Source organism: Balaenoptera musculus, chromosome 6 (assembly GCF_009873245.2).
Source record: "Balaenoptera musculus isolate JJ_BM4_2016_0621 chromosome 6, mBalMus1.pri.v3, whole genome shotgun sequence".
NCBI classification, from domain to species: Eukaryota; Metazoa; Chordata; class Mammalia; order Artiodactyla; family Balaenopteridae; genus Balaenoptera; species Balaenoptera musculus.
In genome coordinates, this window is record NC_045790.1 from 63,473,017 (window position 1) to 63,498,852 (window position 25,836).

General features: G+C 42.0%; 1 protein-coding gene across 7 annotated transcripts in view; it reads right to left on the reverse strand.

Moving 5' to 3' along the window:
- SMARCA2 (SWI/SNF related, matrix associated, actin dependent regulator of chromatin, subfamily a, member 2) overlaps positions 1-25,836 on the reverse strand; it is a 175,327-nt gene that overhangs the window by 108,858 nt on the left and 40,633 nt on the right. For all 7 annotated transcript variants that reach the window (XM_036855210.1, XM_036855204.1, XM_036855206.1 and 4 more), the window contains 8 exons: positions 25,426-25,599; positions 24,136-24,309; positions 21,349-21,519; positions 13,220-13,273; positions 7,493-7,623; positions 7,202-7,259; positions 4,974-5,074; positions 3,620-3,767 (listed from right to left, as the gene is read on the reverse strand). In XM_036855210.1, coding sequence (XP_036711105.1) covers positions 3,620-3,767; positions 4,974-5,074; positions 7,202-7,259; positions 7,493-7,623; positions 13,220-13,273; positions 21,349-21,519; positions 24,136-24,309; positions 25,426-25,599 — 1,011 coding nt within the window. The remainder of the gene's footprint in view (positions 1-3,619; positions 3,768-4,973; positions 5,075-7,201; positions 7,260-7,492; positions 7,624-13,219; positions 13,274-21,348; positions 21,520-24,135; positions 24,310-25,425; positions 25,600-25,836) is intronic.

Sequence of the window (25,836 nt, forward strand, 5' to 3'; positions counted from 1 at the left end):
CTGAAATGAAGAGTAATTGCTTCAATTATCCAAGATCTGCACAGGTAATTAATACTAATACAACGCAAGTGAGGCTTCGACTTCTTAACTCCTCCGTGCTGTACGTTGGATTTCCCACAGTAGGAAAGTAGGGGAAGCACCAACACAAAGAGAATTTCATATATGAGCCTGTAATCACCCCTGATGCTTGGCAGGTGCTGAGTGCTAATCAGATTTAGAAATGATGGGCTGGAGCGTACTGGGCGGACTTTAAGCAGCTTTGCCGTTCATCCCTACTTAGCATTTCACAGTACATGACATTCTAGAATTATTATAAATGAAGAAAACCCACACGAAAATCCATTCCAACCACTCCAAGAACAAAAAGCCACCATGAGGATTAAAGAAAAACAAACCAGAAGGCAGGTTTGGCACGAGGATCACAGGTCATTAGAAACAGCCTTCTTGGTGATGAAGAGCCTCCCGGCCCCCCGGGGTGGGACTCCCTCAAGCGAGGAAGCAGAGTGACCAGGGAGCCAGGGGCACCTGCTGGGCCCACAGGAGGGCACTTCCTGGCGGAGAAAGCTCCCAGGCACCACATGGAAACTTTGCAATGTAAGTGCTCCCCAAGGGCAGCTGACTGCCTGGAAACATGTTCAACATATTTTTAAAGTACAAAAGCACAGCACCAGAGACACAGCTTTGGATTTCCATGTTAAACACAAGAAAGTCTGGGTGAAAATACAACATTGTTCAACTTCCCTCTCCAACCACTAATTCCCTTCCACCACCGTATCACAGATTCTGGTTTAAGTGATAGGATCATATCTCTCTCTCTCTCTCTCCCTCCCTCTCTCCCTCTCTTCCCTCTCTCCCTCTCTCTCTCTCTATATATATATTTTTTCTATCTACCTATCTATTTATCTATATGTATATAATTGCTAAAGTCAATTTAGCTTGCTAATGAAGTTATGCTTAGGGAAATGTTAATTTTAATTTGGTTTACGTAAAAACAAAGCAAGTGATTCTTTCACTTTCAATATTTGTTAAATGGACCACGCAAGGAGCTATAGCAGATGGAAACCTAGGTATGTAATATGCATGCCTCCCTTCAGAAGCTTGCAGTCAAAGAGGAGCCGATAAGCCAGTCACGCACCAAGACGCGGTTGGCAGTGCCAATGTCATACATATAAAATTGTACGGGCCAGAATTTTTCTTGGGAAGAGTACTGCAATGGTTTGAAGAAATACTTGGATAAGCCACTTAGGGTGCCTCATATCATGCAAGACTCCGAATCATCCTAAAGGTTTTTGCAGAAGAGCTGCAACACCAAGAAATGAGAGGAACAGAAAGAGGTCCCACGGGGATGCACAAAAGACATAGGGGCAGAAGGGGAATGCCAGGAACTCTTACTGGTGGGTGGGCGGAGATGCACACCTGCAACATGATCCCGAGAGCACCAGACCTTTAGGAAAGTCAACTAAGTGCCAGAAACATTTGGACACTCAGTGGTAGTGGATTTTTTTTTTTTTTTTAAATGAAAATCGGCAAAGGGGCTGAATTTTGCATCTGTCTTAATCCCAGATAAAACAGAAGCAGAAACTGGCAGCAGAGGGGACTAGAAATTCACAAAAAAAGTGGGAAGTGATTTGGACTTTCCTAGACCATGGAATTGGAGGGGTTGGGTATTGAGCCAAGCTTACGTGGCTTTCCAGGAAGCAGCAGGAAGGCCTCAGCTATGTCAAGGTTAAGTAACTATTTTCAATACAAAAACTTGTCAAGGAGCAAGACGACAGAAAGCTTACTCATGGATAGAGTGATCCGGGAAGGCTTTGAGCCACAATTTCAGTTGGTTTGTGAGAAATGAAAAAGATTTCATCAGGTAGATATGGATGGTCAGAGACCAGGAAGAAGAAACTCCATGAAGCAAAAACCCGGAGGTGGGCAGAGTAAGGTATGTTCAGGAAATCTACAGCAGCCCAGTAGAGGAAGAAGGCCATAAAATTCACATATGCAAGTAGGAGGAGGTAGGTTTGAGAAGACAGTGATAAAGAATGCTTTCAAAGGTGCTGGATGGCAGGAGGAAATCAATGTAGCGTTAAAAGTTATTCACGAATAATCTAACGATGCACCTGCCATATACAGACGTACAAGAGTTCATTAGAACCAACTACAAGTTAACATCTATGTCAGGGAGGCCAAATCAGATGAAAACAACTTTGAACTTCATGAAAGTAGCATGGTCTTTGGAGAAAACATGACCTTACTACAGCCAGAGCAGTGGTTCTCAAAGTGTGCTCCAGGGACTCCTGAGGGTCCCCAAAACCTTTTCAGGCGATCCACAAGGTCAAAATGATTTTCTTATTAACACTAAGGTATTATTTGCCTTTTATATTGTGTTGACATTTGCACAGATGATGCAAAAGCAGTAGTGGGTGTAAACTGCTGGCACTTTAACACAAATCAAGGCAGTACTGTAGTAGTAGCCTCCGTATCCTTCACCCTGATGCAATGGCAGCCAACATAGTGCCACGTTTTAGGAGTTTAGTGGATCCAAGTTCGAAGAGTTTGAGAACTGTTGGCCTAAAGCATATACTTCTTAAAGCATATTCCAAAGGTCCCTAATTTTACAGGATGTGAACAGGTATATGATATATGAAAAGAAAGTTTGGTAGTCAGAGACATTTGGGAAATACAAAGTTAAAGTTATTTCACTGCAGGATGCTGATATGCAGTTATAGTTTACACATTTATTTTTGCAGAGCCCATGCGTGTGTTGACGCACACCATGGATTACCGAGAAGGGTCATTGCTAGAGTGCCCAGGTGTCTGGTTGGCTCGGGAAGTCCTGGGTGACACCTATGATCAGTAATAAGGGCCACTGTTCGTTCTCGTAAGTACCCAAATTTGGAGTAGTAAATTATACCGTAATCCAAGTTCTAGCTGATAGTATTTCCCATATTTATTTAACCACAGAACCTATTTTTTCCCTTTCTTTTTGAGGTCTATCTCATGGGACAAATGTTCCAAGGAACACACTTTGGGAAACACTGTGAAGTAGAAGGAGGTAAAAGACAGGAGCTGACCTCACTCCAGACAGGTCAAATGAAACACACGTTATGCTTACAGCCTAGTTGTCATCAAAGCAGGGTTGCTCACCACTCTACTGTGTCTTAAAAAAAAAAAGCACGTAAATGTAGTAGATAGCGACTCCTAGGTGGCTGAATCCATAGTGTTGAACTACAGACACCGCTGAAATTTTTGAAGAAATACATACTTCATTTACTTCAAAAAAGAGGCACAGATGTTCCCTACACTCATAGAATGTGGCTGGGTTTTCCATTCTGAAGAGATCCACGGTAAAAGGGTTCCAAAAGTTAACCCAGGATTTCTGAAAACACAATCCATCCCAAAGCCATAGAAGAGAAAATGGGTACGCCCTAGGGAAGACGGTACAATGGAATACTCTCAAACAAGAATTACGGGCACAGTGGAGAGAATCGCCCTATTAGAAGCAATGCGACCCCAAATGTTTGCCATGGTCAACTCTCTGCAGCAATGGGCACGTGCACAACATACTCTAATCAAAATTAGGTAGCAGATTGAGACCTGCCAAGAAAACACACACCACACCAGTTACCTGATAATGCTTCAGGGTCCCATTGATGAGGAGGGCCGACTGCTTCTCCACCCTCTCCGAGATGGCGTGGGCCACCGTGTAGTAGGACTGGGAGCCCCTGGCACTGTACTGCATGCTGTACTCATCGTCCACGTCTTGCTTAGCTGTCCTGGGCCAGAGAAAGTGGAGGGTCACACACAGAGAAGTTGGTGCATGAATGGAGAGCCGAAAACAGCTGCAGGAAGTAGAGCTTTATTTATCACCTACTTCATGCCCGGCAGCTAAAACACATTATCTGTAATCCTCGTGAAAAGCAAGCAGGGTAGATGCTGTTGTTACCATCCCCACTTCATGCCTGTGGAGAACTTCAGGCTGAGAGAGCTTCACGAATTTGCCCAGGTCACATGAAAGGTGGTGGCGTCAGGATTTGAGCGCAGGCCTGCTCGACCTCAAGTGACTGCTATGAGCGTGAATCGTACACCTGCAGGTTCACACTTTGCCACTGAAGCTGTCCTAGGCCCTTGAAGTACAAAGATAAATCCTATCCACAGAACACTGCCTAAAACTTGGAAGACAGGTGGGGGGGGGGGCCAAAGGTGACATTAAAGAGACAGGAAAGAGGAAAGGTCATCTTCCATTTTCTATGCCTTGTTAACCGACTACTGTGTTATTCTACAGGCAGTGACGGGCCATGGAGGGGGGTCTTAAAAACCTTCAGTGAAGCAGCTGGGGCAGATGAATAAAAGAAAGGTTCCTGAAGTGGGCACACAGCCCTGGAATAAAAGGAGAAAATATTAGAATGTCTATTTCTGCTTTTTTTTTTTTAAATCTCATCACTTTAAAATGTTCTATTTTGCATAGTATTTCGCCACAGTTTTCTTTTAACACTAGAGCTACACAGGCAAAGAGCTGGGTAGCCCACTGATGTAGAGCTCGAGCAGAGTGAGGCATGGAGCTGGGCACTCAGGTCGGGGGATGGAGCAGGGGGTGCCGGGGTGTTTCAGAGGCTGGGCCGGGGGAGTCGGTGGCAGAGCAGCTGCTGCAACGAGGACGTTTCTCACTTGGGGTTCTGGGCGGGCGTTGGCGCCATTAAGGAAGGCAGGAAAGGCAGCCAGCTGGAGGGGCAGGTTCCACGTGGGACGGAAGCACGTGCCACACGAGGAGCCCGGGAGCGAGGAAGTCATGAAGTGGGGGAGGGCGGAAGGGGGGAGCCGAGCAGCGGGACACTCTGGTGACCTCTGACGGCGGCGTTTCGAGCGGAGCACGGGCGTGAGGTCGGCTTCCTTCCTTAGACAAACTTCTCTAAAAGAAAATCCATAAAGCGCAACCCTCACGAAATGCATTTGCAAGAGACAAAACTCTGAGAGACACATACTCGATGATCTGCTTAGCGTCCTTCTCGGAAACCTCTTCACTGTTTGGATCCAGAAGTATTTTCTCTTCCGTTTCCTGCCTACTGGACTCTTCCTCTTCATCCTGGGGAAGGAACAAAGATATGGGGGTGATTCCCTTTTAACGAGGGAATCCCTAGGCTTGGCGATTTCTGAAAAGAGAGTGAATAGTATTCTACTTCACAAGTGAGGTGCACACAACTGAGGGAGGACGTAAACTTAACCCTTACTTACACCAGGCAATACCTACCTCTCCATTGCTGTTTACATCACTGAATGAAAGAACAAAAGGAACCCTCTGAGGGTCCCCTGGAACCCTTGCTCCCAAGAATAAATATGTAAAAATCATGCCAGAAAGATGGATATTTATCATTATTTGGTCATCAGAGAGTCCTGTAGACCATATCTGCTCTTGCTAACTTAGTGACCTTCTATACCCTTCTCTCCAAAGCCAACTGAAGAGATCTTAGTATTGTCCTTCTCTCTGATGATGCCAGTGGGCCTTGGATGGTCCCACACATCTTCACAGTGGAGAGACTGGAGCTTGTAAGCACATGGCCTTCTGTGTGTGCTTTCTGTGGCCACTTCACAGCCCACATTTCTGGCTATTTAGATTAAAACTGTCAATAACATGGCAAAGGATTCATCACCTCCCCACCTCTCAACTGTGTACTTCGTTCTGCTGGCCTGTTGAAAAGCTTCACTAAATATTCATAATGCCCACTACTACCCACTGGTGTTGAAGGCTGAATCTTTCCAGATAATCCAGGAGAATTTCCTTTAAAAGTAGGCTTAAAAAGAACCATGCTTTTCCATCAGGCTTGAATGAAACAATACAAGCTGACATGATAGTAATGTAGAAAATCAAATCTATGACCACAGATCACTGAGCCACAAGGGGTAAACTGAGGAGTTGGCACAGCTCCTTCACATCCAGGTGAGCACCGAGAGGGGACATGACTCGCCATGAGATGGGGACCTGGTCTCCGGACCCCCAGGTCAGAGTTCACTCTAGTCCCAGCTCTCTGGAGCTGTGTGCAGTTGCCAGTCTCAGGAGGGCACCTGTGGGTTGAGCAGCCTTCTTTACCTCATCTCTGTCCCTCCCTGGCTCTCAGACTCAATGAGAAGATTCTTCCAATGGATCAGTTATGGGCCCATTCATCCGAGTAAACAAGAGACATTTTAAAAATTTATTTTGTAAGTTTCAAGTATCTCAGAGAAAGAGTAGCCTATAAAAAAAAAAAAAAAAAAAAGCATGCCTCCAAAAGTATTTGCTTGGTAACAGCATGCTTTTTTTCTAAAAAAAAAAAGTAACTTCTGTTATCTTTCCTCTCTGCAAAACCAGTAAGTGTCCATGGTAGATTAATTTAGAAAACACAGGTCCACAAAACAGAAGAAAATAACAATGGTCTTAAAATTCTGGTGAACTGTTATTGGTAAGGCTGCTCTGCTCCGGCCATGGCATTCTTTGAACCAAGATTCCCCCACACTGGTAAACATCAGATTTAATGACTATACGCTAACAATGCTCTATCTAATAAAGGAGATAGAAATCTTTTAATCCTTCTATTTGTAATTGTTAAGGATTTTAAAGTTGATCTAAAAGATACCTTTATTATTCCTTAATCTCCATTAAAAGTATTCAAGATCACCATTTTAGGTTCTGGATATATTGAGTATTCCTTCCAAAAGACTGAGAAATGTGGCTAACAAGTATGTCCAAAGAATTCAAGCAAGAATCACATTTAAAGAAGAAACCCAAGAGGATCAATAAACCCATTAAACCAAGTGCATGTTGCCCTTTTGGTCTAAGTTTCCAGACTTACAGCTTCAAACAGGCCCAAGGACTAAAGAACTTCAGACATTTGTAGGCTGTTAACCCTCAGTGTAAATGACTTAGAAGCATGGAATTGCCTTTCCCAAAGTAATCCATCTCCAATTTTCCTCAGAGGACCTTTCTACCATCTCCAATTTAATGCCAGCTTCTCTTTTCTTGGTTTCAAATAAATTTAGAATTCACCAAGCTTCCACATTCACCGGGAGCCCCCGAGAAGTCACTGTGCTACTAGGCATGCACCAGCAAAGCTCTGTCAAACCCTCAGCCCCAGCTGTCACCCGACGGCCAAAACTGGAGGACGAAGAGATAGAAGGACACAGGTGCTTCCCCGTGAACTTTCCAGCCAATGAACTCCAAACAGAGCTATATACGTACCTCCTCCTCATAATCAGAATCACTCTCTTCACTGTCCGATCTAGGGGCAACTTCGTAACTACAAGAAAAGGAGTGGGGAGGAAGAGGAGGCTTAGCTTTTTAAATCATAAAACTGTGTGTGTGCGTGTGTGTGTGTTTATACACAAATATATGGCACATTCTATGTACAAATGCAGGTAATAACTTCAAGCAGTTCAGCAAAGGTCATGCTGTTTTAGTTCCCAGATTCTACAAGGACCACAAAAACCTAAAAAGTCAAAGAACACCAATAATTCTGCTTTAGTGCCATACCCAGGATTCATTTCCAACCAGGCGTCCAGCTGACTTGCTTTGGGTGCTTCTGGGCCAAACAGGACCTTGCCGGTTTCTGTGTGAGTCACTTTGACAGGGAGGTCGCTCATCTGGCTGCTCTCATCTATGGGCTAGAGAGGAGAAAAGACACAACGCCGCTTCGTGTTAAGACATTCACCCAATTCTGTGCTGGATGTTTCTCGGCCTCTTGGCTGCCCAGCATTTGAAATCCTTTCCCGCGATTAGAAATTTCATCACCTGATGAGTCCTGGTGGGAAGTGGGAGGTCACCTCCTACCAAAGAAACTGAAAACACTGGCCTCCCTTGCAGCAAAGGAACTGGCACAAGACCTAAGCTCCACCAGCTGGGCGCATTCACCAAGGCTCTGAATTAGGACCTAGAAGGAAGCGGGGGCCAACAGGCACACTGGTAGGAGGGCAGACAACAGTGGCAGCAGTGCCAGTACAGTGGTATGGGCTGTGCCCACTCCCAAGGCCGGCCATGTCCTCACTAAGCAGCTGTAGGGTACACTACGGTAACATATCACTGAAATAATAGCGCAGTCCCCAGTCAGCTTCTCCAGGCTTCCAGGGTTCCGATGACTCACCCGATATCCTATTAATATGTTCCCTTCTTACTTAAATCAGGCAGAGTTGATTTTTGTCATCTGCAGCTAAGAACCCCCAACCCCCAAATAATCCCCTCCAGATAAGGACTACTGCAAAGTCATGGTTTCAGAGAGAATAATGGAAAAAAGGAAAAGGTATTGTAACTTGTATCATCTCATTATGGCTGGTTTGGCTTCTGCAGAAACAATGTCATTTATCCAAAACCAAACCACCAGGTACCAAGCCCAATCATGGGGACCTGTGATAAAGCAAAAGGCTCTGCTCATTGGAAATCTGGCAAATTGACCAAGTCTGAGCTGAAGTTCGTTATTAGACTCTCAACGAAAAATGGCTTGCTCAGAAAATTAAGAGAATAAGTGAAACTGCAGAGGCTGTGCTTAACCTACTTCAGAGAACGAACTGTTTAAAAAGGCCTAAAAATGGAGTAATCCTATGCAAATGAATGCTACTGATTACAGGGTGACTGTACTTCTAGGAGCAGACCCCCAGGTGAGACGTTTAGGCAACCCATTAATTCCAAAGAATTTTTTCTAAATTATTCTCATTTGGAGTTAAATTAAAATGATAGGAAAAGCAGTATACTGTAGGTTATCTTCTAATATCTTATAGGAAATGACCACCTCCTTCCCCCCAAATATTGGTTCTTTCCGCCTTCTCCCTTAACAAAGCACTGCCAGAATAAGAAACAATATATTAGCAATTATCCACAAAAACAACCTTAAAAAAAAGAGAAGGCTTACTCCAGACATTTTTTCCTTTTATGTGTGCTGAAGCAATGGCTGTGAACACCGTTACTTTGCATGTCAAGACAATGCTTCTTCCTTATTAACGTAGAAGGTCATCTACACGCTCACGCGATAAAGTAGGAAATCTACCATTCGCTACCATCTCCCTTGGAAAAATCATATTCCATTATCTTGAACTATTATAATAGAGCTTGTTTTATTGTTTGTGTCATGCCTCAAAGAAAACTGGAAATCACTGTAGCTGGAATTAGAACTTTGGCAAAAACACTGAATGAGCACAGCAGAATGTAATCAGAACATTATTTCAAAACAAACCAGGTAAGACATCTACTTTGCCCACTTCAGCAAACAGAAAACACATGTGTTAAGATTAAAAAAAAAGTGTATGTCACAGGCCCAAGATCAGGAGCTTACTTTCCCAGGAGATAACATGAGATAAGAGAGCTATCACACTAACACGTTAAATCTCTCCCTGTGTGCTTATTAGTTACAGACTGATGTGAGGCATGCTTAAGTAAGGGTGGGTTTTTACAAATTAGAGTTGTTTCTAAGTGCTCTAATATATAGTATTCTTCCCCCATAACAGCCCACTGAGTGTTTCTTACACGTTAGACATTTATCCTGATCTTTTCTTTCCTTGTGATGAATTATAGTGGTTAAGTAATATTTATTGTTCAAGAGATTTCTGCACAGAATAGTGGTTTCAACCTTTCTCCTGCCACCAGGCTGTTCACATTCATAATACGTCTCGTGTGCACTGCGATTCCAGAAGGGGAAGAGGCAACCCTCCACCCACCCCAATCCTCCAGGCAGATTTTTCAGAATCTGTGAAAGGAGAAGGAAGTTTGAAACAAACGCCCTTCCCATCCCGCTCCGGGGGGATGCCTGCTCGTGTGAATCACTGGCAGAGAACTTTTGAGTTTTCAGAGAAAAAAAATCCAATAAATCAATCACTGTATTCTCGTGATTCAGAATATTCGAAATACTAGGAAATAAAATTTAGAAATACGCTGATGAATCTACAAATAGAAGCTATAGGGTAAGCCTACAGAATATGGCAAAAAATAAGCTACCAAATACGCAAACTGCTTGGCTTACAGAGTTATGAAATTTCAAAGTAAATGAAGGAAACTGGGTCATATTTTCTGCTTCTGTATCATCGACGGGGAAAATGTAATTATAGAATCACTTAAGATTTTTACACATTCTGTATATTCATAAACACATGCTTATATGTGCACAGACAATTTCTGGAGTGGTACATAAGAAACTTAGTATCAGTTGATTGGCAGTCTGAGATGGAAGATTACTTTTCAGTGTACCCTTTCATACTATTCTAATTTTCTACCATGCTAATGTACTACTATTTTTACTTAAAAATGAATAGCAGAGAGAAACCATATGATCATCTCAATAGATGCAGAAAAAGCTTTTGACAAAATTCAACACCCATTTATGATAAAAACCCTCCAGAAAGTAGGCATAGAGGGAACTTACCTCAACATAATAAAGGCCATATATGACAAACCCACAGACAACATCGTTCTCAATGGTGAACAACTGAAACCATTTCCCCTAAGATCAGGAACAAGACAAGGTTGTCCACTCTCACCACTATTACTCAACATAGTTTTAGAAGTTTTAGCCACAGCAATCAGAGAAGAAAAAGAAATGAAAGGAATCCAAATGGGAAAAGAAGAGGTAAAGCTGTCACTGTTTGCAGATGACATGATGCTATACATAGAGAATCCTAAAGATGCTACCAGAAAACTACTAGAGCTAATCAACGAATCTGGTAAAGTAGCAGGACACAAAATTAATGCACAGAAATCTTTTGCATTCCTATATACATTAATGATGAAAAATCTGAAAGAGAAATTAAGGAAACACTCCCACTTACCATTGCAACAAAAAGAATAAAATACCTAGGAATAAACCTACCTAAGGAGACAAAAGACCTGTATGCAGAAAACTATCAGACACTGATGAAAGAAATTAAAGATGATACAAACAGATGGAGAGATGTACCATATTCTTGGATTGGAAGAATCAACATTGTGAAAATGACTATACTTCCCAAAGCAATCTACAGATTCAATGCAATCCCTATCAAACTACCAATGGCATTTTTCACAGAACTAGAACAAAATATTTCACAATTTGTACGGAAACACAAAAGACCCCGAATAGCCAAAGTGATCTTGAGAAAGAAAAACAGAGCTGGAGGAATCAGGTTCCCTGACTTCAGACTATACTACAAAGCTACAGTAATCAAGACAGTATGGTACTGGCACAAAAACAGAAATATAGATCAACGGAACAGGATAGAAAGCCCAGAGATAAACCCACGCACATGTGGTCACCTTATTTTTGATAAAGGAGGCAAGAATATACAATGGAGAAAAGACAGCCTCTTCAATAAGTGGGGCTGGGAAAACTGGACAGCTACATGTAAAAGAATGAAATCAGAACAGTCCCTAACACCATACTCAAAAATAAACTCAAAATGGATTAAAGACCTAAATGTAAGGCCAGACACTATCAAACTCTTAGAGGAAAACATAGGCAGAACACTCTATGACATAAATCACAGCAAGATCCTTTTTGACCCACCTCCTAGAGAAACTGGAAATAAAAACAAAAATAAACAAATGGGACCTAATGAAACTGAAAAGCTTTTGCACAGCAAAGGGAACCATAAACAAGACAAAAAGACAACCCTAAGAATGGGAGAAAATAGTTGCAAATGAAGCAATTGACAAAGGATTAATCTCCAAAATTTACAAGCAGCTCATGCAACTCAATATCAAAAAAACAAACAACCCAATCCAAAAATGGGCAGAAGACCTAAACAGACATTTCTCCAAAGAAGATAGACAGATGGCCAACAAACACATGAAAGAATGCTTAACATCACTAATCATTAGAGAAATGCAAATCAAAACTACAATGAGGTATCACCTCACACTGGTCAGAATGGCCATCACCAAAAAATCTACCAACAATAAATGCTGGAGAGGGTGTGGAGAAAAGGGAACCCTCTTGCACTGTTGGTGGGAATGTAAATTGATACAGCCACTATGGAGAACAGTATGGAGGTTCCTTAAAAAACTAAAAATAGAACTACCATACGACCCAGCAATCCCACTACTGGGCATATACCCTGAGAGAACCATAATTCAAAAAGAGTCATGTACCACAATGTTCATTGCAGCTCTATTTACAATAGCCAGGACATGGAAGCAACCTAAGTGTCCATCGACAGATGAATGGATAAAGAAGATGCGGCACATATATACAATGGAATATTACTCAGCCATAAAAAGAAATGAAATTGAGTTATTTGCAGTGAGGTGGATGGACCTAGAGTCTGTCACACAGAGTGAAGTCAGTCAGAAAGAGATAAACAAATACCGTATGCTAACACATATATATGGAATCTAAGAAAAAAAAATGGTCATGAAGAACCTAGGGGCAGGACAGGAATAAAGACACAGACCTACTCGAGAATGGACTTGAGGACACGGGGAGGGGGAAGGGTAAGCTGTGACAAAGTGAGAGAGTGGCATGGACATATATACACTACCAAATGTAAAATAGATAGCTAGTGGGAAGCAGCCGCATAGCACAAGGAGATCAGCTCGGTGCTTTGTGACCACCTAGAGGGGTGGGATAGGGAGGGTTGGAGGGAGGGAGATGAAGAGGGAAGCGATATGGGGATATATGTATATGTATAACTGATTCACTTTGTTATAAAGCAGAAACTAACACACCACTGTAAAGCAATTATACTCCAATAAAGATGTTAAAAAAAAAAAAGAAAGAGATAAACAAATACCATATGCTAACACATATATATGGAATCTAAAAAAAAAAAAGAAAAAAAATGGTTCTGAAGAACCTAGGGGCAGGACAGGAATAAAGACGCAGATGTAGAGAATGGACTTGAGGACACAGGGAAGGGGAAGGGGAAGCTGGGACGAAGTGAGAGAGTGGCATGGACATATATACACTACCAAACGTAAAATAGATAGCTAGTGGGAAGCAGCCGCATAGCACAGGGAGATCAGCTCGGTGCTTTGTGACCACCTAGAGGGGTGGGATAGGGAGGGTGGGAGGGAGATGCAAGAGGGAGGGGATATGGGGATATATGTATATGTATAGCTGATTCACTTTGTTGTAAAGCAGAAACTAATACACCATTGTAAAGCAATTATACTCCAATAAAGATGTTAAAAAAAAATGAATAGCAGAGCACAAAATAAAATCAGTATACACAGAGAATGGTGCAGCAGGGTATGGCAGGGTATCATTCAACAGAACACAGCAGAAATGGATGCAAAATCCCTTACCTCTCCATCTGGTCCCAGGGCAGACTCCTCCCCCTCAGCATTCTCTTCCGCCTTCTGCAAAACAATGTCAAATGTTACGTGTAAACCAAGAAAGTGGGTACAGGAAGGACCTCATGGCAACTTGGTGGTATATAACAGTCATTCATTACTGCTTATCATCATCCAACAAAGCTTAGGAATTAATGCCTTTTCTTTGTGTTTCTCTTCACTCTCTGAGACAAGACAAACTGCGTACTTTATTGGCAAGTTGCAGGGAGTCAGCAAAAGCCAGGTGTGACTCAGGCCTGGCCCACTAGAGATGGGTGGACTGTGTCTTCCAGGACCCCAACAGCTTAAGATGTGGCAGCATCGGGACAGAGGTCAGAATCCCAAATGTCCTTGTGTTTGGCACTATGAAGACAAATCCTGACGTAATCAGCTCAATTTTCCCATTCCCTTAGCAAGTTTTCTAAAAATGTCCCCTCAAGAATGAATTCTGAACTGCTCTTGGGTGATAAAAATACAAAATCATACAAAATTCTGTGAGTTCTCTGAATTTTTATCATTCTACCTAATTGGCTTTCATAATATACAGTATTTCCACAGTGGGTATATGGGGAAATTTGATGCAGATACTGTGATCTCATGAAAAATTCTGTCATCCTCCATTTCTTAAATATTCCAATATCTTAGCCCATTAACCTTTATGTGCCTCAAAGGCAGCCTAAATGAAAAGCTAGGATTATGTCACATTTTGTACATACCGGAGAGAGACAGAGAGAGCCTCATCCGCAAGAAACACAAAATAGTCTAAAATTTCTTACATTTATAACGACCTCTTCGACAAGTGAAATCCTTAACATCACCTTTACAGAATCCTTATTTTAAAGTTATTCTGTGTGGTGTGATTAGAAGAAAAACAAACAAACAAACAAACTTTAGTCATTTCCTTTATCAAGACATTTAAGAAAATGAGCTTTCCTCCCCTGGGCTCTTTAGTTAATTAAAAATATACATAATGATACAGAATCAATATTAACTCCACTTTGTTTACTTAAGGCATTGATTGTGTAATACATTTTTGCTTCCCATGAAAATAACTCAGTTGTCTCTTGACAAAACAGCTTTTACAGAAAATGTTTAGTGTTGAAAATCCAGCCTTCTGTCCATACTGAAGAAGGGCAGTTCCCATAAATGTCTGAAATTTTTAAGTTGTTTGATAATTTTCTTGCAAAAAATACATGTATATAAGTATGCCAAAGCACAAGGCATAAAAAATGTAGCACTTCTACCAAAGAGTAGGAAATGAAATGCTCTCCTTGGTTATGATTTCCCAAGAATTTAATTTTCTATTTATGCCACCCCAAACTGAAAATATTTACAAGCTCAAAAGAAATGACCATCACGGAAAAGCATCCCTATGTCTGGGCTAGGGATCCAGAGAACAATGGCAGAAAGGCTCAGAAAAGGAACCATCCCTGCTACCAGCCTCCCTGAAGATTTCATTTTTGGAATTCTCAGGCACTATATTCAGGCAACTCTTTTAATTAATGGGAGAAAGTCAATTAATCCCACCATTCTTTCCATACAAATCAGAAATTAGCTACAAATTTGGCCAACAAAGAAAATCAGATGAGACCATGAATAAGCCAATTTCCAATATCTAGCTAGTGGAACTGGATCACTATTTCAATGAATAGTACATTAAAAAGCTTGAAGGACCATAAATAACAGAATCAAAACTATTCTAAAGAATACTCTTCTGTGAATATGCTATAGACTAGATAGGGTGCTATCTAAAAACTGCCTCATAATCAGGCCTTTCCATTACTTAAAATCCTCTAAACTAATTTTTAAATTTCTATCTGGTATCAAATTTGAGAAGCAATGTAAATACCAGACTTAAGAAAGTTGGCTCTGGAATTAGATGAACTGCGTTTGAATGCCAGCTCTGTCACTAAGTGCAAGAGTACTTAGCTGTGTGATCTCGAGCAAGTCTCTGTGTCTTGGTTCCCTCTTCTGTAAAACAGGGACAGTAGCGGTCCCTACCTCATGGGGCTGCTGCAGGACTGGATCACTATTTCAAGATGTACAATCCAATGTTACATGTAATATCCACTGAGAGTGTCAATTTCCACAATGTAAAAGAATCAATGATAGTCCGAGGGCTATTCTTTTATGTCTATATAAAACTGGCTATAGCACTGTCTGAAAGCTGCTTCATAAGGTTACGAAGTCAGGGATTTCTGTCTGTTTTGTTCACTCATGTATTCCCACACCTACAAGGGGTCCTGGCACTTAAAAGGCACTAAAGAAATATTTGAAGGATGAATGAATGAATGAATGAATGCACCAAGAACAACACTTTCCACTTAGCAAACACACAATCAATTATCATTATTTTAATTAGGTGACAATATACGTGCAAGTCATAAAAGAGTTAAGAGCACACACACGTTCCTCACTGAACTGGTGCTCTATGAGACTTCCCTTGCGTGCCCTGTACTTATACCCGGTTCGGCTATGTCATTCTAGGAGGTGGAAGCCAGATGGCAGTCTACTCTACAGCAAGAGGTGTCAAGTTCTCCCATCATGCTTTGAATTCCTTCAGTTTGGGGACAATCTCTGGTTGGTATGCTTTCAGAAACCCACATTCTCACATCAAACTAGTGCTTAACCCTCGACTCTCTTCCCCTGCCAAAATTCCCTTTGTGTGTTGCTCAAGATCAACTCCAAACAGACTGTGACCGGTACTGCGATATTGGAGTAACCTGGGACAGACTCTGAGCACCTGGTGGGATGGCTTGCGGCTGATGTGGCCACGGCTGCCTGAGAGAGTTTCACATACAGTGAGTCTGCAGCACGTGACTGCAAACACATCCTATCAATATTGCCGGCTGATGCCTGAGCTTATTTCCACTGATTAAAACAAACACAAAAAAACAAAACCGACTGCAGTTCATCCACTAATCAGGAATAAGCAACTCTGTACTGGCTTCTTCCTACCCACAAAGAGTTGAGAACTAATTACCCTCATGGGGGGGGGGGGGGAGGAATGTAATTATGGAATCGGATGTGAAGCAAATTACTCCTAACGAAAGACAATTTGGCTTCCCGGTTAAAGCCGATGTCAATTCATACCCTTCCTTCAGGAATGTTCATGAACAAAGCTATGTGCACAGCTATCCACTTTCTTTGCAGAGACTGTATAAAATAATCAACAACACGGTGAGGAGGGAAAGGAATCCCCAAACATGAAAACCCTGTGGAAGCTGAATTCAAGAAAATGGGCCTCAGTGGGGTACTTTATGCAGATTACCACAACATAGGACACAGCCTCACTCTGTAAAGAAAACAGCTTTGTACCAAATATTTTACAATCTATATTATAAAGTGAACACAGTTTATCCCCCCAGCAGGTGTTGTTATAATATGCTGAAACATCATTCAAATGTGTCTGCATCTTAAAGACTCATTCTGCTTCGAGGGAAACCTAAGATTTTCAGAAACCACTTGGGTTATTTTTACTGTCACTTAAGAGGACCTGTGAGCATTCAGATAGGTGATCAGGCAATAAAAAAAATACCCAAGAATATCAAATTAACAGGCAATTGCACATTACTTAAGTTGTGCCTTGCAGAGAAAACCAATTCCAACATTTTGACTCAAGTAACTGGTCAATCCAGTTAAGCTGGACTTGGATCCAAATTTCTGGTTTCACCCATTTTGACACTGAACTTATCAAATAAATCTAACCATCACGGCATTGTGTTCACCTACCTTTACAATAGTCACTACACTCAAATGCCCAGAATTGCCTTAGAACCTTTCTTTCACCTACAAAAATCTCCTTGTGGAGGAAAACTGCAATAAGCTAATCATCTTTGGGGAAAAGAGATAAAAGAATTGAGAAGGACTGGAGAGTAACTTGAATTTAAAATAAATGCCTCAGTAACATTACTACTTTGCATTTGATGCTCTTTTCACTGAAAATTATACCAACGGGCTTTTCTCTAATTGTTGGCTATCTAAAAGAAAAAGAAAAACACATTTCCTGTCACTATATTGACCAATATACTATGCCAGAAAGGTCCCCTCTCCAAAACATCACAGATTCACGTGTAACAGTGTTTGATGAGAGAGAAAGAGAATAGAGTAAGTTTCAGAAAGAAAGACCATGATGAAAAAGACATTTGACACAGCACTCCCCCATGGATTCTCTATGTTCTCATTAGTATCATGGGTTTCCAAGAAATGTCACAATAAATACCAAGGGTGTAGTTCTGTTGGTATACACCCCAGTGAAAGATTTGGGGGAAGGGGATTAAATACTTTATACTTTATTTCTGGCCTGAAGTCAATAGCTGGGGAAGCTGAACCTCTTAAATGACCAGACTTTTCAGCAGTAGGTTTGGGGGCAGGGGGCTGGCATGGGCTCCCAACCACAGCTTAAGGAAAGACATACCCTAAATCTCTGTAAGAAATACCTTATTGTTTGGATATTATAGGCCAAATAATTAGAAAATTCTCTTTGTAGGATCTGGGGAGGAAGAGGGAAGGAGAGTCTGCCAAAAATAAGAAATCCTCATTTCCCACTGCAGGCCTCAACAGCCAAGGAGCCTGTCGTTGTCCTAAAAGACATTCTACCTAATAATATCTAATTGATCCTCACCTAGAAAAAAATGGTGGCCATTTATTTTCTCAACACCACAGAGAACATACAGTAAGGGGAAAAAGAAGATTTTATTTTCAGAAAAACCTATAACCACATTTCAACAATCATGATCCTACATCTATACCACAGAATTGATTGATAAAATAACTAATATTTACTGAGCACTTACTATGTCCCAGGGAGCGTTCTAAGTGCTTTAGATAAACTTTCCTATGTGATCCTCACAACAAATCTAGGCTATAGGTCCTGTTCCTATCACCTTCTTACAGATCAAGAGACTGAAGTACTGGGTAATAGATCTCTTAATGAAATATCCTACAAGGGAATAACAGCAAATTAGTATTCTATGTTTTCTTATGCAGTTACGAATTTAAGAGATTGCGTACCAATGTGCTTTAGACAGTAGTCCAATTTCATAAGTTAGCATGTTCAATCCTATTTGTGCACAATGCCATTTCAACCTGGGGTCCCCCAGTAGATATAAGAGAACTCGCACGGCAGAGGATGGAGACCTCCAGGTCATGCTAAGTACCCATAACAGTGTATTCACCTTGTCACACTGCAGAGACTGCTGTCACCTAATTAGATATTTCAATACTTGAAAAATTATTCCTCCTCTAACACTTAAGTAGATACATAGAGCTTATTTCTTTTTCTTCCACTTCAAGGGCATTAATGGAAGGCCAGGTTGAGATCGAGAAGTTTCAGAATGATTTATAAATGTATACTTCATAGAAGCGGCTCTAACGGTGAGAAGAGAAAAACTAAGCAAGGTCCTGAGAGGTTAAAGGAAACCCACTCTATTATTCACTAACACCAAGTAAACCTGATCAACTCCCCAAGAAAGAAAAAGGCCTTCTCTGTTACACCAGGGCAATTCCTGAAAAAATGATACACTAGTTTAACACAGAGTAAAAAAGTAGCCCTTTTCCAATTAAACTGCAAGGTCCACCATACTTATCTTTGACGGCACAGTTCTTGAAGTTACCTGTATCTTGTCCTACAAGTGTTGCCACCAGTTCAATGCTATTAGTTCACTGAGTAAAGAAGCTTTCTCAAAACAAAGATTTAGGGATGCCTTACTTAATTAGAAAAAAAAGCAAAACAAAACCTGCAGATAGGTACAGCATGATATTCACTTCTATGGGAAACGCTGAAAGGGACAGCACAGAATTTTTAAGTGTCCGCATGCAGGTTCCCTCCCTGACAGAGAAGCTGGAACAAACAACTCTCGCAATCATTAACTCTAATGGAGGGGAGAAGAACTCCAGGTAATCCAGAGTGTCAAATAATCAGCTTTTGAAAGCATCCATTTTCTTTGCACTTGAATTAAGGTACATCTAAAATTGGGTAACTCACTCTGAACTAAGTCTTAAAACCCCATGAGAGAGTTTTCAGGAAGGACTAGGAAGGAGCCCAGTTTCTTTTTGTCCTTTCTTTATCCAAGGTCTCCCAGCAAGATGGCTCAGGAAGGAAATACGGCCTGATCTCCTTGGTCCTGCTGAGGGCAGGGGGAGCTCAGATGCGAGGCATCCCGAGAGCATGCCGGGGAAGAGGGAGAGGGCTGCTAATAAACTACTAATTCTGCACATTCCATCATGTGAGCCCATCAGCGGAAGATGTCCAGATAAAGCCACCAGGCAGACTGGAGTCGCTTGGGTACCTATTATTCATTTGCCAGGAAACCAGGCCCCAGTTTTACTCCCCGCCTTCCTTCACAGCATTCATTACAGTTTATAATTATATACTTGGGTGCATATTTGATTAATGTCTGTCTGTCTCTCTCTCTAATTAATTAAGAGGGCAAGAGTGCTTTTCCTCACCACTTGCACTCTCTCTCCCCCAGCATCTAGCATCCTGCCTAGATCATAGTAAGTGTTCAGTTAATATTTGCTGAGCAAATACATGAAACAGAAAGAATAAGTGCTGTTAGCAAACCTGAAAGCAAGAGTTTGGTGGTAGAGAGTCAACCTACAGATGATGCAGTATTGGCAGCACCATGAAAAATACTGACAGGTTCCTGCTCTGTACAGATCAACATAAAAATAAAGGCATAATCATTACAACTCAATTATGTATCTTTCTTTGCCTATGATGATATAACAATCTAATACTATTGCAGCAATCCATTAATTAAAAGCCATTAGCTCATACCTGAGCCATTAGCTTTTAATCACAAAGAAACACAGACTACGAATGGTAGTACTAAAAACACTAACAGTGACCTTTGTGTGACAGTCTCTGCAAAATATGCCTCAGGCTCAGGAAAAACGAAAATGGCCATTTCATGGGGTCCACCTATGGAATATGACAGAATTGTTATCTGCTTGCCACGTGCCAACTTTAAGTCAGAAATTGGGAGCTGGAATTTTGCAAAGTCTATAACGCGACCTTGACAAGAAAATGAGGTATTCCTCACCAAAGAAATGTCGAAATGCAAGCCCTGACTCATCCCTTGTTCACCTTCACAATAAGGGAAGCTATCTTATACTAAAGAAATCAGGTGCAGAAGGCGCCTTTTCAATCACTTATTCCTCCTCCTTAATTATGAAACAGGTATGAGAATTCAGGAGCCATGAAATTAATTATTTTTTTGAAAAACATTCTGTTCAATTATTCAGTGCAGAGAAGAAATGATTAAATGCTACCAATCCTCAATCTTCACAATTCTAACGAAGACTTCCTGTTGATGTTTATACCTGGGCCAATCAGAACTGACCGTGAAAACAAAATATCCACCGAGAACTATATTAGCAGACTACTTAAGCTTCAAAGAGGCTCTATATTTACAGGTCTTCAAAGGGAAGCAGGTTACCCTTGAATTGAGATATAGTATCCGCAGAGTAGAGATTCTAAATCTTACCCTTCGTTTCTCATGATAAATTGGATTATTTTACATAAGACTATTTACTGTTTTCTGTAATGACCTAAAACCCTGACTTGCACATTTACCTTAGTGTAAAACCGGGGCAGCTGAACTGAGTGAACAATCTTGGCATTGCTGTCTGTCCAAAGAAACAGGCTGAAATATGTTCTAAAAGTATCCCAAAGCTATCTCTTCCATCTTCCTCTGGCTCCTTTCAATCTGAACACACAGCATTTTCGTCTTCATTTTCACTCCAGTTTCTTAACTCAGCAGTCAGTCCCCTGCCTCGCTGGCATTGCACTTGAGCAAACATTTCTTTGTGCCCATGGTTTTCCTTTTCCTACCGACCGTGTGTACTTAGTTTCTGAATACTGTGTGAAACAGTGGAAATACGAACCAAATATACATCCTGTCCATCATGCCCCCATCTCCAATATGTTGCCTAGGACACCTAGTACATCAACCCATTTATATCAGCAATGTTTGCAACATACTCATCTAAGTCTCCCATTAGTGTAGTAGGAAGTACTCGTTAAAGGGCAAGACGTGCCTAAAACTGGTCGGCGACCACACATTCCCCAGCTCAGCCACAGCTACTCAGGTGCTCACCTTCCTCTTCCTCCTCCTCTTCTTCTTCTCTTTGGCCGCCTGGGCTTGCTTGTGCTCCCAAACCAGATTAGTCAGGTTGGCCACATACTCATCGGTCTGCTGCAAAAGGTACGCTAAACGCCTATCTTTCTTTTGATCGATCAGTTTCCTATAGCCCTCTTCATCTTCAGCCTATTAAGGAAAGAAGAGCGTGATCAGAACATGATAAAAGTTTGCGGACGACACCTTTTCCCACTCATCCCTCCCCTTGATGGTCTGAACTTCGGTGGTGCGCGCAGCAAACCGTATGATTCCGGCCGCCCGAGTTCTCGCACCCTGTCTGGGACTGGGGAACACACGGAGGTACGATGCCTATGTTCCGGGACACCAGAGTTCACGGCAAGGTCAACACACAAAACCACGCTATTTATGTGGTGTGATCAAGCACTCTGAGCCAACTTTTCATTCTTTTGTGTTTCTTTAACTGCGCAAAAAAGTGTTAAAATTTGAGGATTCACCATCTGAAACTTATTCTTAACTTTATACTTTGGAAAGTGTCAAATATAATCAAAAGTAGAGAAGGTAGTATAATCTCTCATATAACCAACACCAAGTAACAAAAATTAACTCCCCGTGACTCCCGTTTGTTTCGCTGCAGTCCTTCCCCCACCTCCTCCCTGCAATCCCAAACTGGATTGTCCCGAAGCAAATTCCGGACATAATAGCTTTTCATTCATAAATATTTCAATAAGTACTTCCAGAGGCAAGGAACTGAATAGGTTTTGAACAAATAACTTCTTATACTTAAAAGCATTACAAGGACTTCCCTGGTGGCGCAGTGGTTAAGAATCCGCCCGCCAACGCAGGGGACACGGGTTCGAGCCCTGGTCTGGGAAGATCCCACATGCCGCGGAGCAACTAAGCCCGTGCGCCACAACTACTGAGCCCGCATGCCTCAACTACTGAAGCCCGCGCGCCTAGAGGCCGTGCTCCGCAACAGAGAGAAGCCCGCGCACCACAACCAAGAGTAGCCCCCGCTCACCGCCAACTAGAGAAAGCCCGCGCTCGGCCACGAAGACCCAACGCAGCCAAAAATAAATAAATAAATAAATAAATAAATTTATAAAAAATGTGGTTGATAGGAAAGGTCACACTGGGAGGGATTTTGGTCACAGGTCGGCACTGCATGACGGGCCCAGATGACTGGAGACGAGTCATTAGCACCGGAAGCCTAATAGTGCTGAGCCATAAAACAGACACAGTACTTCCCACTTCTACCTCCTGTTAAGCAACATTATGAGGTTACATGGAATAAAAACTGATGCCCTCTGGGTCATTTCCAGAGAAATCTTTTTATACATTCCAATAAAAGGACATCTCAAAGATATCTTCCTCACGTGATGCAGGATAAAAGGGACAGACTGCAAAATCTTTAAGAGGCAGCTGCTTACAGAGAAGCTTAGGTTTTTCAGTCCAGGGGTGTCCCTCCAGCATTTGCCCGAGTGACAGCAGCCTTGTCACTCCGTCTGGCTGCTGTCTGCCCTGTGGATGAGCATGAACCTCAAATGCTATTATAACTGTAATTGCTTTTGGTTATGGTTGATCTCACTTGAAGAAAGAATGATAAAAAAAAAAACTTCAGTGTCTCTGTTATCTGTATATTCCATCACTTAATTGCGAAAATTAATGAGTTGCAAATGCCTAATCATTAGTGTCAAGCCAATCTGTTACTGAAGTTCTAATACAGTTTCACTTCAGTTGAATCAGACAAATTTGACTGCTCCCTGCTCAAACTACTATAAAATGGTCTCCCCAGCTACTTAGCCATCTCTTAGTCCCCTCCCTCCCAAAAAACGAGAGGGAGGCAGGAGAAGGTGGTAAGATTTAGTAGACCCCGGACACAGAGCCTTTTAAAATATGGTGTTCACTCTCCGAAATCCAAAAAACTTAATGACAAAAAAACGCAAACCATAATACCAGCCAGGAAGACTATGTCATTTGGAATTTTCCAGGGACATAAATATGGGTTGAGGCTAATGATTTTATCTTCATCCAATACCCAGGCATTACATCCCAGATAGAATCTGCAGGTCTCCTATCAATATACATTACACACACTTTTCTAAAATCCACGGTGTGCTCTGAGGTCCGATTCCAAAAATAAATGGCCAATAAACTCAAATACCAGTGATATAAACCAATTCCTTCTGTGTTTATATATCCATTAAAAAGTAACACTGGAAATGAAATGACCCATGAATAGCCTTTGACAATAACACAGCTATAATCAAAAAGGCAACTTTTCAAAATTAACTTAAAAATCACTTTTTAAACTGTTAGAGAAAAATTTCTGCCAGAATTTTGAAGCACCAGCGGCTTCAAAAAAAGAGAACTTCTTAGATTCCAAGACACAACTTCATGAGATATTCATTCAAAACAACTTGTGTCATTAGTCTCAAAGAGGCAACACTTTAAAAAGAACTGCCGTTTCCGTCCTTCCAGGTCTGGTGATCAAAACTCCTGCAAAATATAGTTACCTGCCCTTATGTAAAAAGCTATCATCGGAATAACAGTGCCACCCTAGGACATGGAAACACTATACTCATCAGTGGTGACCCGAGATTTGTGGCACTGCACTGTCTAGGAAAGGGAAGATATTTTTACTCCATCCCTGTGAAGTTCAAAGGAATGGATTAGTATATTTGATAAGCAGCTTTTACTCTCTCCTACTACAGCATGTTTAACATTCTCAGTGCAGATGGCTGTGAGGGGAGCATTTTCCTGGGTTCCTGTAGGCAGGCCCCTTACCATCAATCTCCGCATTCTCTCCTTTTCGATCCGTTCAGTCTCCTTCTTCTGTTCCCTTTCAGTGTTGGCGTGCCAAGTGGCCACCGCTTTGGAAAGCTTCTGGATCTTCCCGGCCACAGACCGATGATACTCCTTAAAATCTTTTGCATGTTGCAAAATACTGTTCAGGTATTCCTAAGGGATCCAAAGCGGGGAGAAGAGAAGGCTTAAAATTCAGTTCCCGATGTCGTTTGAGGTTTCAACATAGTCCAGGGAAACTCTGTGCATTGAACAGCCATGGGGGACTAGAATCTATTTTGGGACAGGTGCCCTGGTGTGTCTCCATAGCTGAGGTGTGGGCTACGTGGTGGTGGGAAAGATGACCTCTCAAAGTTTGTCTTGGTGCCAGCCGGTGGAAGAGAAGCCTCCCCGGCCTTGAGGGTGTGGCCACGTGAAAATGGAAAGATCAAAGGTTCAGAGAGACCTACAAAACAGTGATGATAGAATTTACAGCAAATCACTCCCAGATAAACCTCAGGGAGACGGGTGTTTCCAGTGAGAAGCGTGTTACAAAAGTAGCGTTTCTTCTGCTCTCACTTAAATACCTTAGAATTGTCCCTCAAAAAAAGTTTTATAGGAAGCTAAAATTGCCATACATCTTTTGTATCCACTTTTTAAATAAAGAAGGGGAAACTTATAACCTTATTTACGCTTAAGTCCAACACTTTTCAAAACAAAACTTAAATCAAGGCACTAAATGAAGCACAGAAAAACAAATAAAATTCACAGGATTACAACACGAGATCAAATCCTACATCAAAATATGTCCAAATCCCTAGAAAGGAATGTTTTAAAATATCTGCCCCTGTGAAACCTTCAGCTGGGCCCTTGAAAAGCCCAGGATACTATATTTATATCCGTGATAAAAATAACTGTTTGCCCTCTTCTTTCCAAGTTCCCTCTTCCCCAGGACTTTGTTCTAGGAAACCCGCCTGTGCCTCCCCAGTCGGCAGTATCCCATGGGGTGATGAATATGACACCTGATTGGAATTCAGAAAGCAGGGTCCCCCCCCACCCCCTTATCCTGTACTGACCGTTCGCGTGTCCTTGCGGAGGTCACCTACCACTCTGGCTGGGCCTAGGCGTCCTCATCTATGAAATGGTGTGGTTGGACTACGTAAGCTCCCAGGATCCTCTCCGTGATGTCCCCACTGCCCACAGTTGTCCATTTTTCAGTGGTTCTGACTCCGCCCACTTTCTCGGTTAGCATCTCTGTCGACGGCGGGGCACCCAGAGCCCAGGCCCAAGTACCTGGTGCTTCTGCCGACGCTTCCTCTCCTGCTCGATCTTCTGCTGCTTCTCCAGCTTCTCCGTCATGCGGGCTTCCCTCAGGGTCTGGCGCTTGCTCCGTTTGTATGCTTTGGAGTTGAGGGCCGTCTCCAGGGTCGTGTCCCGTCGCATGCAAGCCACTACCTCCTGTCTCAGCTGTCAAGAGGGGAGCAGTTAGAACACCTCCCCAGACGGAGGCCAGACCCCCGTCGTCCCCTGCCCTCCATTTAGTGGAGCCGAATGGTGACTCCCTGAGTTTCTCCATCACAGCTGGCCTTTTAGTAAACAAAGGGACTACATCATGCTGAATGTATATGGTATTTTCAAAGACGCTCTAAGTTTTCTTTCCAAAAAATTCAGAGAGGAAGCAAGTACGTCACTGTTAACAGTAAA